The following is a 12,190-nucleotide window of genomic DNA, read 5'->3' as shown; positions in this document are numbered from 1 at the left end:
TTTAGTAGTATCTTTTCCCAACCCTTCTTCTCTCTTCCCATCACTTCAGGCACTTGAAGGACATGTTTTTAATAGGAAACCTTTCTAGGCTCATAAATTCTTAAATATTCTGAGTTAGAAGCCTCTTGAGCTCCCCTCTACCCCTACACCACCCCCAAAACGTTTTTAAAAAAATCTCACAAAAACAAAACCCCAAAGGGTACAATTACTATTTGGTAGCATGTTCAACTCGGGGTGGGTTGACTTTTCCTGCAGTTCACTGCTACTAAGCTGTCAAGTGTATACACTTAAAAGTAAGAAATTGGTAAGATTTTGTTGCAGTCAAGTATGTTACTGTCTCCTCTTCCTCTAATTTAAGTTCTTAACACACAGGCAGCCACCCCCAAACCAGGGAAAATTTAGTTCACTAGATACTTTTGTAGGTATTTAAAGGGATCTGTTAAAGTTCTATGTTCAAAGAACAACTTACCAAAAGCAGAGAAGGGCAAGCATGAGAGAGCCAGAGCAAGTTACTGATGAACATTTTCTTCCATTTTGGCAGCAAAAGGCTTGGGGAAATCTGTGAAAATGGTGAATCCAAAGGTAGATAAGGAAGAAAATCACCTCATTTCTTCAGACATCTGTCATTCACCCTCAAGCAGCCTGTACTCACCCCCTCAGCTCCAAAGGAGCACACCTCAAGCAGTGCCACAGCTGTCCCCAACGATCCCCAAGGCATCAAATCCAGATGTTTAAGAGCTCTGGAAACCACCTCCTTTCTTCCAGTTGTATCAGGAGGTGAAGCAGATGTTACCTGCTTGCACACCCAGCCTCACTTTGGGCAGCCACAGAGACAAGCAGGCAGAAGTCTCCCCCAGAGCTGCTGCACTGGCAACCAAATATTCAGCACCACATTAATTCTCACCTATCCTCTCTACTGAGGCAGCTGTCTATCCAAATTATAAAAATTCATGCCTTTAAGTTAATTAATGGAGATTTAGTTTAAAAAGAAAGAAAGAAAAAAAAAGCTAGTTGCATTTTTTTTCAGTATGTGTTTACTGCACCTGAAAACTCATTTTCCTGTCCCTTAGCCATGCAGACAGTGCCTGGAAAAGGAGAGGGAGCTATGGAGGCTACCTGAAAGGAACAGGACAGACATTACAGGCAAAGAACTGCTGCCTTGCACACCAGCTTATGTTGCTAGAATTTATTGGCTGCTGACTTTAGACCAGTTCATATATGTAACATGCAAGATGAAGAAAACCAATCATTTATTACAAAAATATGGATATTGCACAGCTCAACGATTCTGTGAATGGCAAACTTGGATCAAGTCTTGGTGCAGGGAGCAAATGATGCACCTAGCAAATTTTTTTTCTAAAATTTCTCTAGCAAAAGGGATTGCTTTATTTATGACTCAGAAGCATACAGATGACTCAACACGCTAAATATTTCATTAATCCTATTTGAAAGCTTGATTACAGCCAGAGAAGCTGCTCAGATGCAGCAGCACAAGAGAACATGGTGCCAGTGAGGAAACAGGGAACTGCTCTACAAAGAAAACAAACTTCAGCAGGCAGGAAAGCACTTCTGGAACTACAGCTCTAGATGTAGAGGACAGCAATCCAGTCAGCACACAATGCTGAACTCCAATTGCATTTCAAAGCTACCAGCTTGCTCAGGTCTTCCCCCAGTCACTTCTGGTTTGCAACACCACCACCCCACAGAGAGCAGGGCAGAGCACAAAGCCTACCTCACCACCAACCTCAGCATCTGGAGCCAATAAATAATCTGAAAAAAAAGAACAAAACAAAAAAAAACCCCAAACAATCCAACCCAAGAACCCACAGGGGAGCTCTGTGCTCAGGACTACACACCTTGCTACTGAATCAACTCAAACAGAACTTCCAATAGAACAGTAGGAGCTAAAAAAGTGCAGCACTTAATGCAATTATTCCCATTTTTAAACTTTGCTGGGCTAACTAAATAATGTCTCTTCATAGCATTCTCAGAGATGAGTATTTGGAAATCTGAAGAACGTGAAGGCCTGATTTCTCCAACATGAAATCACAAGAGAAAGCAAATTAAAATGAAAGCAAATTTAAAAATCAAATACCCAGTATATTTAAGTTACAGAAGTTAAAAGCAGAAGCATATCTTGTTTTTTAAATAACAGCTTACCAGGATCTTTTTTTTATGTTGACTTGAGAGCGTAAATGTATCTAACATTTTTTTCTAGGGCTTCTTCCAGCTAATTAGTAGCATTTTTCTTTACAAAAAAAGGGTTTAAATTTCCTTTCCACACCCTAAATCAGCATTTGTATCAGCAACAGGCTGCAGTAAGTTTTGTTCTCGGAAGGGCTGTAGAACAGCAGAGTGTCTGGTTGTTTTCCTGGGAGGATCTGCTGAGTTCCCTGGGGGGTGGTGGGCTAAGGTTTGCAGCGCTGGACAAAGCGTGGGTAGAGGCAGACATCTCGGATGTGATGACGATTCAGAATCCAGGTGAGGAACCTCTCCAGTCCCAAGCCATACCCACCGTGAGGGCAAGTGCCGTACTTCCTCTGTGAAATTAAAATCAGAGAGTAGACATTATTAAACACTGTGTTATTTATAACTGCAGTAGTACCGCCAGAAAAAAACAAACAACAAAAAACCAGATGTTTCCAAGCTCATGTTCTGAGTGCAGAGGAAAATGGACTCTGCTCTTTCCAGGCAAGGTATTTGTGTTTAGCTGTCCTGAGTGTCCCGGGGCAGCACAAGGACTCGGAGAAGAAAAAGAAAGGTGAAAAATAAAGTCTGGATGATTCTTTTTTTACCACCTCCTCCCCTCCTCTCCTCAGGCTAGCTAGGGCTTGGCTGTGCAGATCTGTGAAACCAACCTCTCTTTACCTAACACCAAGCACTGCCAGGAGGAACAGACTTGCACAGACCAGTCTAAGAAAGAGGATCTGGTGAGGGCAGCAGCAGCTGCAGCACAGAGCAGCCCTAACAGAACGGAAACTGCTGCCTTTTGCACTGTGCCAGTGGGTAAATGATTAGCTACCTTGCACCTCCATAAAAGGTTTCCAATTTACCCTGCATCCTCTTAAGAGCAGTTAAAAAAAAAGTCACCAAGTATTCCTTGTGAGAGGCAGCAGATCAATGTGCAGTACAAACCTGGTCAGTGTACCAGTAGTAGGGTGTGGGATCGATGCCCTCTCTCTTGTAGCCTTCCAGCAGCTCCTCACTGTCCCAGATACGCATGGAGCCACCAACAATCTCACCAACGTTAGGCATCAACACATCCACCTACAACACACATCAGAAGACCAAACTATTATGATTAAGCTGCCTGAAGGAGGGGGAGGAAAAGTAGCCCAAACTTAAAACCATAATTCCATAACACCTTTTATCATGGAACTTTAATTCTCCATGACAGGAAGGAAGGCAATTATATATAATATATATATTTTGAATATATATGAATAACCAAACTGACTGGAATCTCTAACACTCTTGACCACACTGTACTGTAAAAAAAAAAAATTAAAAATCCAGACCCAGCAAAACACAACCAACCAAAAACCACACCACAGAGCCCCAAGCCCATCAGCATTCCTAACCACCATCACTCTTCCCAGCAGCAGGACTGCTGGTGGTCACACACTGCAGCCTCCCAGAAGTGACACAACTACTGTCACCAGACCAGCTCTCACCTGAGGTCAGTGAAAACACGTTTGACATCATCACTGACACTTTATTAGCACTTCAGATGCTTCCTTTAATTCTACGGGATCAACAAGAGGCACCCAAAACAAAACCTGGAATGAATTCTCCAGGATTTTCCCGTAACACTTCTTCTTTGTGCTCCCCCACACTGCCATGCTGTCCTGAAGGCTGTGACACTGTGCAGAACACCAACTTACAGATTCTGTAAGGCGGGAGTCGTCGTGACAGCGCTGCATATAGAAGGACTTTATCTCTGCAGGAAAGCGGCACAGCAAGATTGGCTCATTAATGGTGTCTGTCATCAGCCTCTCAGGAGCCTCAGGAATATCCTAAGATTAGGGAAAGCTTTATTAATATTTAAAACCACTCCAGTACCTTGAGTCCCACATGTATCAGGCAGGAAAGAAAGACAAGTTTCAGCCCACACGTATCCACACATTCATCCCAATGTACCTAACTGCTTTGCAATGTATGTCAGAGGGAAAAAAATAAAATTAAATTTAAAAGTATCAGTTTAGCTACATTCCAAGCTTTCCTCACATTCCAGAGAAAAAAGGAAAACCTAATCTGAATTGTACTAACCCTAACCCAATACCTTTCCAAACAAAACACATTCACACAGCAACAGCCAAACTCCACCATGGTCCCAGCTTTGTTCTTCAAGGGACTTGGTCATCCCAAGTGCAAGGCAGTGGAATTCTACTTGCTTTTCACTCCAAAAGAGCCTCAGAGAGACTTACTTCCCCAAACTCATAGTAAGTGCCATCATCCTTCTTCACATCATGCTCCTTTAACCACTCGATGGCTTCCGTGTAGTTCATCCGTCGGAAGGGACGCTGAGGGGGCTGGAAGCCCTGCAAATGGGAGCACACAGAAAGGCAGCTGGAGAAGTGCCATCTGTAAAGGAGAATGCTTCTCTAGCTGATCAGCAAGTCCACCTCCAGACATGACAGGCACTACTCTTTCCAACTCATGCATAAGCAAGTTATTCCTTGATAAATAAAGAAATTGAGTTCAGTACCAAAAAGCTAGAACCAAACCCAACCATCTCCCATGCCCAGTAAAGCTCACAGATGCTGAGAGAGATGGCAGGAAAGAGAGGAAGGATTTTCAGCACTGTTTCCTGTTCTGTATGAACTCATTGCATGTGTAGGTGTCACGCTGAGCCATTAACAGAGATTGCAAGGTCACAAAAGAACATTTTTGCTCCCTTGTGCTTCAGAACCTGCTCTTTGTGAGGTGGGTTGTACCATGTCCTGGGCTAGGAGCCCAAATTTCATGCTGAACCTCTGTGTATTTATTATGAAAACAGGTCAAAATAGCAGGGGTGCTGAGGCTGGATGTGCTCTGGGAGAGAAGCTGGTGACTAGGTCAGCAGCCTCAGAGCCATCTTCTTTGCAAAAGCAACAGAAGACAAAGGGTCTCTAACACATGAAAAGAGCTTCACAGAGCTGCACATTCCAGGGCAGAAAGTGAAACGCCAGTTGTTTCATTGCTCCCTTGTGCTCCATCTGCAAGCACCAGCAGATCAATACTACGAGCTCTGGGACAGAGGTTTTTATTCCACTGGTACAGTACACATTGCAATAAATCCCACCACATTGCTGGCTCCTGGAACTTGCTAGCAGGGACCATCTTCCCCACAGCCCTCTGCTTCTGGAAGAGTCCCACCAGCCCTGCAGTATTTTCATGCTTTTGGGGTTATTTAGCACTGTTATTAATAACAACTAATATCAGTAAGCAGGCAGAGAGCCCTACCATGCCCAAATGAACATGCTGATCAGGAAAGGCTAAACATGACATTATTTTTTTCCTTTTTTGGCTCTTCATGAGTGTTCCACATTGCTGCCTACCGGGTTGAGGTCACGCAGTAAGCCTGATGCAGGAGACTTCAAGACTCTGTCCACTACATCACAAACCAGGTTCTCCAGACGGTCCAGCAAATCCTCAAAGGTTATGAATGGACATTCAGCTTCAATGTGAGTGTACCTGAAACACCAGTTCACACCATTACAAAACCACAGACAAGCAACAAACCTTTAGCTATGGAAAAAAAAAAAATTACCCCACAAACCAAACCACACATTCTTGTCCCTTTTTGTTTTTCCCATTTCTACGCTGTAAAAAGAAGTAAAGACAACAATATGTTTCTAAAACATAAAAGTAACAGTATTTTTCTAAAAAGACAAATCTTCCTAAAATATGTGAGCTCTGCTTTGCCAAGAAACTCCTGCATTAAGAATAAATGTATTATGACCAGCTGGACAATCTCCAAGGCAGGGTAATAACCCCCAAATATACTTGTGCTCAATCCTTCCATTAGCATTACACTGTTGTCAGCATGCTGAACATGATGTCACCCAGCTGCCTGCTCCTCCCCTGCTTTATGAACTCACTTATACATCACTAGCAAAGAAGAGTACTCTCTCCATACTCTGCCAAGTGCCTGCGGGTCCTGGACTGCTCAGCTCTGTATGACTGAGCAACACAGAAAACATCTCCAAGGGCTGGAATGCAGGTCTCCAGGTAGAGCTGGGAGGATTGTGTCAAGTAGGCCTCTTCACCAAAATAATCCAACTTGAACAGGGTGGAGCCTCCTTCCACCTGCGTCTGGACTAAAGTTGGTGGTGTGACCTGTTAAAGAATTGAGGGCAAAGATGAGAGCAGTGACATAAGGCACACTCTTCCAGAACACCTACAAAGCCTTTGCATGCACACACACAGGTACTCCAGCAGGCCAGAGAGGTGTGCAGGCTGTGTGGGAATCCTGCTGTCACGCTCACAGCCTCACGAGTGCCTGCACACCTCAGCTCTGTGGCCAGCACTCTCTGGTGGCAGCTTCCCAGGGCACAGCCATACTTACCTCATAGTATCCATTGGCAAAGAAGTGGTCCCTGAAGGCCTGCACTACCATGGAGCGCACCTTGAAGATCTTGGACATGTTCTCCCCTCGGATCATCATGTGCCTGTTGTTCAGCTGCACATCGACCTCTGAATCCTCGTTGAGCAGGTTGTCAGCCCCTCCTGCTGGGGACAGCCCAATGAGCTCCCAGAAATCACAGTTCAGCTCATGGCCCCCTGGAGCCTGCCAAGTGGGAGAGAAGCAGAGGAATTTCAGAAATCCACTTGGATGTCACCACCTGGCAGAGATGTTAATCCAGCTGAACCAGAAAGATGTTCAAATCCCAACTGCAGGACACACCAGGGGACTGCTCTGTAGCTCAGTCACACCACACTCAGCAGTGCCACTTGTAACCCAGCATGGCTCCCCCAGACGTGGTGTGAAGGGGACACAGTACTACAGACAGATCATTAGAAGCTTCCAGATGCATTTGGTTTCAGTTTAACCTGTCACAGGCAGTGGGGTTTATTGAGCTGGAAGAACAGAAAGCCAAGCAGAGGGACGCTACCTACTGCCTTCAATATTTAGTGGTTATAGAAGAGATGGGGCCAGACTCATCGGATGAGTCCATCTCCACACAAGAAGCAGCTCACTATGGGTACAGACCAGGCCTCTCCATTCCTGGTCTCACCAGCTCCCCCGTGTGGGTCACAGTGGGCTTCTAGCTCCTAAAAGGTTCCTTGTTCCCATTCATAGCATTTTCAGGGTATACATTCAAATTCTCAAAGGCTAATCAACAGATGTTTGCAAAGGTGATTGTTTTGTTCACTGACAGCATTGTACCCTTGTGATGAGACACCAAAACACAAAGTGTGCCCCAATTCCAAGACATTATGAGCAGCTATGATTAAAAAAAACCACAAGGTTGTTCAAAAAAACTGACCCCTGTTTGGCTGCATTTATTTTTAGAAGTCCCAGCAGTGCAAGCTACCAAAGGAAATGAGATCTTGCTAACTTCTGGTCAGCACACACGACAGGGAGCAGGCTGACATTTAACTGAGCCTGGTGCTCAAACCCTGGGCTGATCTCCTGGGGACAGGACCCGAGTGGCAGGGACAACTACAACAATTAAGCCTATCCAAATGTCATCTGCAATGCATGCCAAGAGTGGCCAACAGCATATGGCTGACAAGAAAACTGAATTACCTGCAGAGCACCCCAAAAGGTTAACGCCGTGGCTTTATCTCACACACCACAGTGAGGGACTGTCTTGCTCTAACATTGTTTAATACATCTGGGAAACATTGTTTGAAGCACTATCACACTCCAACAGTTTTTTCAGACGTTTTCCTTCTCCCTCTTACATTACTAGAGTTAGTAAACTTAACCAACAGTTCAGAGAGGAGAATGCAGAGTGCCAGTCCACACAATAAAGCTCACCGCAAGAGTTGATCACAATTTCATATATATAGCTAAAGATCTAAGTTACAGACTACCAGATTAAAGGCACAGCTGTCCTCTAAATCTCAACACTGCTGCTTTGCTTTCTCCTTCAGAAAAAGGGACACTACTATAAGCAGCTACCAAGAGCTCATGTCTTAAAATGGACGACTTAAGATTTAAATAGAACAAACCTGGCCTGAGTGTGCTGCTTCTGCATCACAGGTTAAGTTTTGCAGCTCAGGCCAAACTTTCTTTGCCTCTCAGTCATCTCTTAATAACCAAGACAGAAATCTCACAATAATTGTCAGTACATCTCCTGCTACAGGCCTGTACGTCCTGAGGATTGCACTGAGTTGCTGTCACAGGTAATGGTTGCTAAAAGCTTCACTCCTGCTCTCAGCTCAAACCCTCTCGTGGATCAGCCCTCATGCACAGCTTCTTAACTCAAATGTAGTCATAACTCCAGATTCAAACCATTTTCTAAACAGTAACAAGCATGTTGAACTAGACTGGAATGAGAGGCACCAGGCAAGCATCTTATTTGGAGACACAAAAATGATACCTGCCCAGTCATTAACCCCAGACCACCATGACACAGTTCTACAAAATAACACAGAGCTACCTGCCTGGTTCATCCACCTGCCAAGTGCTGGAGGACAAACCCAGCACAGTGAGGAGCCTACAAAGCCACCTCAGGAACAAGAGAGTGAATCCCAAATTCTTAGCCTCACAAAACAATAACTGAATAAACTTCTTGTTAGGGCAAATAAAGCTACATTGCTCCTTTCAGGTAATTTCCCAGCATTATATTCTAAGAAATATCTATGGGACACAGCCGTGGCAAACTGTTCTGGCAAAGGGAACAGTCACACAGCTCACCTGTCACACACAGCAGCAGCTTTGGGAGGGTTGTTCTTTTTTCTAAACCAAATTCCCACTGGAACAATCTAGCAACTCTTCTCACCTCTGCTTCCCCTTCCATCAGGAAAATGAGAAAGCACTTAAGAGAAGGAGAACCCAAGCACAGCCACCCCCCATACCTGCTTGCCCTTGGGAAGGAGTTTCAGAGTGCCATACACTGCAACACTGCTCTCTGTGGAGAGGATCAGCCCATTGTAGCACTGACACTGCAGGGAGAGACAGACAAAGGCACTGTGAGGGTCACTTCTTGCTTTCAGATCTCCTGTGACACCTACTGGAGTCACAACACAGCTCTAACACAGACAACAGCACTCTTGTGGCAGGAGATACAATTGGACAGTTGGTTTGGGAGAACCTCTAATGGTCTACAGCAAACAGGTGAGGTCTGAGCACTTCACTCATTTAATGACAGATCAGGATTAAACTGTCACAACTTACCAGTTCATCTGAAAGGACACACTGGAGAAAGCCTGTGCCATCTCTCAAAACAATGAACATCAGATTTTTTCCTAGTCAAAAAGAGAAGGTAAAACACCTGAGAGCTTTACTCATCAATGCACTGCACGGGACCCACTCCCAAGACACATCCCACACTGAGGTGCAGATCACTACAAAAGGACTGTGATCATGTCCTTCCCTTTATAAACCAGAGATGCTCCAGGTGAGCACTGAAGCACTGGCACAGTTACAGAAGCCTTTCACAGAGCTGTATTTTGTATAACAAGTTACAGTGAGTCTCAACAGACTTGGGAAGAGATACCTGCTGGGATGGCACCACCATGCCATGACCCTGGACATCCCTGTGTGACAATGAGCCTATGTGCAGGACACTGACTGCACAGCCCAGGGTACACCCAGCACAGGCAGGGTGATGTCACTGTGAGCAGATGCTGCTTGGCTCCTCAGTTTGCAGGATGACTTTAAAATACAAAACAAGTCTTTTGGAGAAATTCTGCAGGACTGGCCACACAACTCTTCAGCTAAGAAATGTCCATGTGCTCACACAACAGGAAGGGTGCTCAGTGCTGAACCAAGAGGACACCAAGCTGTGGCTCACACAAGGATGAGCAGGTGATGATTCAGTGACCCCATCTGGACCCTGTGTTTGCACCATCTCTCTGCAGAGGTTCAATAACTGGTAGATGCTTGGGGCTCACCTTGCCTCCGTAACCTGTGAATCCAGCCAAAAACCTTCACTCTCTGGCCTCTGTAAGCCCCCAGAGCACCAATCTTTACCTGTGAAGCAGGGAGCAGAAGCAATTAGAATCCAAGGTGTGAACTAAGAAGGTTCAGACACCCATCCAGTGCTTGAGAAAGGCCAAAGCCTATGCACCAGAGGGGAAGGACAACCAGAAGAGCAAAGTCACACTCCTGGAGAGGAGCAGGACAGTGCCTTCCAGAGGCAGAGAGGGGATGGGATCAGTCTCCGCAGACAACACAGGCCATGGACCAAGCACACTGGATCTTACTCACACATTTTGGCTCTGGAAGACTGGGATCATTCTTGATAACAACCTTCTTAGCTTCCTCCAGGTTTTTCTCTCTTCTCAAGAGATCTTCTGCCTGGTTTAAAAACAGAAAAGCCAGTACTGAATAGCTGTAAGCAGGGTTTGTAAGATCCCTACTCTTTACAATTCCTGGAGACTATCCTGCATGCTTACAGCAGCAGCTGCCATAAGAAGCCACGAGGTTACCCTGCTGGGGCCTACACCCACACCTGCCCCACTTCAAGGCCAGGATGAGAAACATTGCTCAGATGCAGCTCTCACTTTTCCTGGACAGTCCAAAGGCAACAGGATGCAAACCTCACCCCACTCCAGCCATCTGCCTGTCCTGCTCCACACACAGGTGAGCTGCAAATTAGGCACAGGAAGAACAAACCAAGGCTTGCTGGGAGGGGCAGGAATCACAGATTGTCAGGCAGGCAGGGACCTCAAGGATGATCTGGTCCAACCCCTCTAATATTATTGTTTATATGAGATGTCTCAGCATCCCGTTGAGCTGAGACTTAAAACTTTCCCAAGTGGGGGAATCCACCACCTCTCCTGTCTGACTGGGCACACCCCAATGTCCAACTGTCCTCATGGTGAAAAATTTTCCTCTTGTATTCAAAGGGAATGCCAGCACTGCTCCAGGGGTTTGGAAAGGGAAGGTGGAATGCTTCCCTCAATCTGCAGCCTACCTCCTTCTTCTCCTTGGCATCATTCTTCATCTGTTCCCTGTGCCACAGCTTTTTGACGTTTTTCATCTGTGACTTTGAAATAATGGCCCATCTCTAAACCAATCCAAGAGGAAACAAGAGAGTGTTACATCTGTGGTCCTTCACACACAGAAGCATTAAAACACTATTTACTAGGAAGCTCTTAATGCTACAGCACCTCGTTTTCTTTTTGGGAATCAACATAAATAGTAGGGAACGGTTCCTTTCCTGCTGTCATCAAAGCCTGAAAATGGGAAGAAAACAACAGATTCAGCTGGAGTCATCCTGACAGAGACCGAGCAGCCATCCCACTGGAGGCCAGGGCTGCAAAGCCAGGGATCAATCAAACATCCCGGTGGGAAGGGAAGGGCCATCAACTGCCCCCACACTCACCTTCAGCACCGTCTTGAAGGGTTTCTTCTGTGTCCCATCACCAGTGGAGTCGTTTCCCTCTCGGTCAGAAACATAGAGCTCCTCTGCAACACAGGAGCAGACACAGCACCACTGAGCACAAACCCGCACAGAGGAAGGGGCAGCGCTGGGACCCCCGGGGGGAGGCAGCTGGGGACACAGGAGGGTGTCAAAGCCCCAGGGGTACCAACAGCGACCGAACAGCAGCAGCGGGGCAGAGGGGAGCGGGGTGATGGGCGGTCTCCATCCTAACCCCGCCGTGCCACAGCGGGACGGGACGGGCCCTGGCCCAGCCGGTACCCCCCCCCCTGCTCCCCTCCTTCCCGCTCCCCGCCGCCCCTGCCCGCCCCGCCGGGCTTACCCAGGCCCATGGCGGCCGTAGGGCCCAGCAGCTCCCCGGCCATGTCCGCCGCACGCCCGCCCCGCCGGAAAGGGCCGAGCCGGGAGTCCCGCCCCGCGCTTCCGCCCCGCGTCCAACCCGCACCGCCTGGCGTCACCAGCCCGCGGTGACGTCAGAGGACACGTGCAGGGCGCAGTGATGACGTCAGAGGCAGGGGGGGTATGCTGACAGCTCCGGTTCCGGTCCCGGCCCTGCGGCTCCATAAGCTGGGAGCCGCGGGTGGGTGGGTGCGGACGGAACCGGTCCCCGAACCCCCCCAGTTGTGTACAAGCCGCGGTGAGTGGCG

At 46.9% G+C, this 12,190-nt stretch overlaps 1 protein-coding gene across 1 annotated transcript; it reads right to left on the bottom strand.

The window, feature by feature from the left end:
- Window positions 1-1,171: 1,171 nt before the first annotated feature.
- NARS1 (asparaginyl-tRNA synthetase 1) lies at window positions 1,172-11,973 on the bottom strand. The gene is made up of 15 exons (XM_030467358.1): window positions 11,866-11,973; window positions 11,487-11,569; window positions 11,272-11,337; window positions 11,076-11,168; window positions 10,367-10,456; window positions 10,051-10,129; window positions 9,332-9,402; window positions 9,013-9,099; window positions 6,551-6,772; window positions 6,122-6,321; window positions 5,541-5,676; window positions 4,428-4,541; window positions 3,885-4,016; window positions 3,136-3,267; window positions 1,172-2,540 (listed from the first exon to the last, which is right to left on the bottom strand). The coding sequence occupies exons 1-15, from the start codon at window positions 11,906-11,908 to the stop codon at window positions 2,409-2,411; spliced, it is 1,680 nt and encodes a 559-aa protein (XP_030323218.1). The 5' UTR covers window positions 11,909-11,973; the 3' UTR covers window positions 1,172-2,408.
- Window positions 11,974-12,190: the final 217 nt, after the last annotated feature.

Source organism: Calypte anna, chromosome Z, assembly GCF_003957555.1.
Source record: "Calypte anna isolate BGI_N300 chromosome Z, bCalAnn1_v1.p, whole genome shotgun sequence".
Lineage (NCBI taxonomy): Eukaryota > Metazoa > Chordata > Aves > Apodiformes > Trochilidae > Calypte > Calypte anna.
Note: the sequence above shows the minus strand (reverse complement) of the source record. Positions and strands in the feature narration are given on the sequence as shown.

Coding starts and splice junctions, on each gene's coding strand:
- NARS1 (XM_030467358.1), bottom strand. CDS start 11,908: ATGGCCGGGGAGCTGCTGGGCCCTACGGCCGCCATGGGCCTGG. Junction 4,542..5,540: donor TACTGCGTGACCTCAACCCG/GTAGGCAGCAAT, acceptor TCCCATTTGCAG/GGCTTCCAGCCCCCTCAGCG. Junction 4,017..4,427: donor CTTACTATGAGTTTGGGGAA/GTAAGTCTCTCT, acceptor CCCTAATCTTAG/GATATTCCTGAGGCTCCTGA.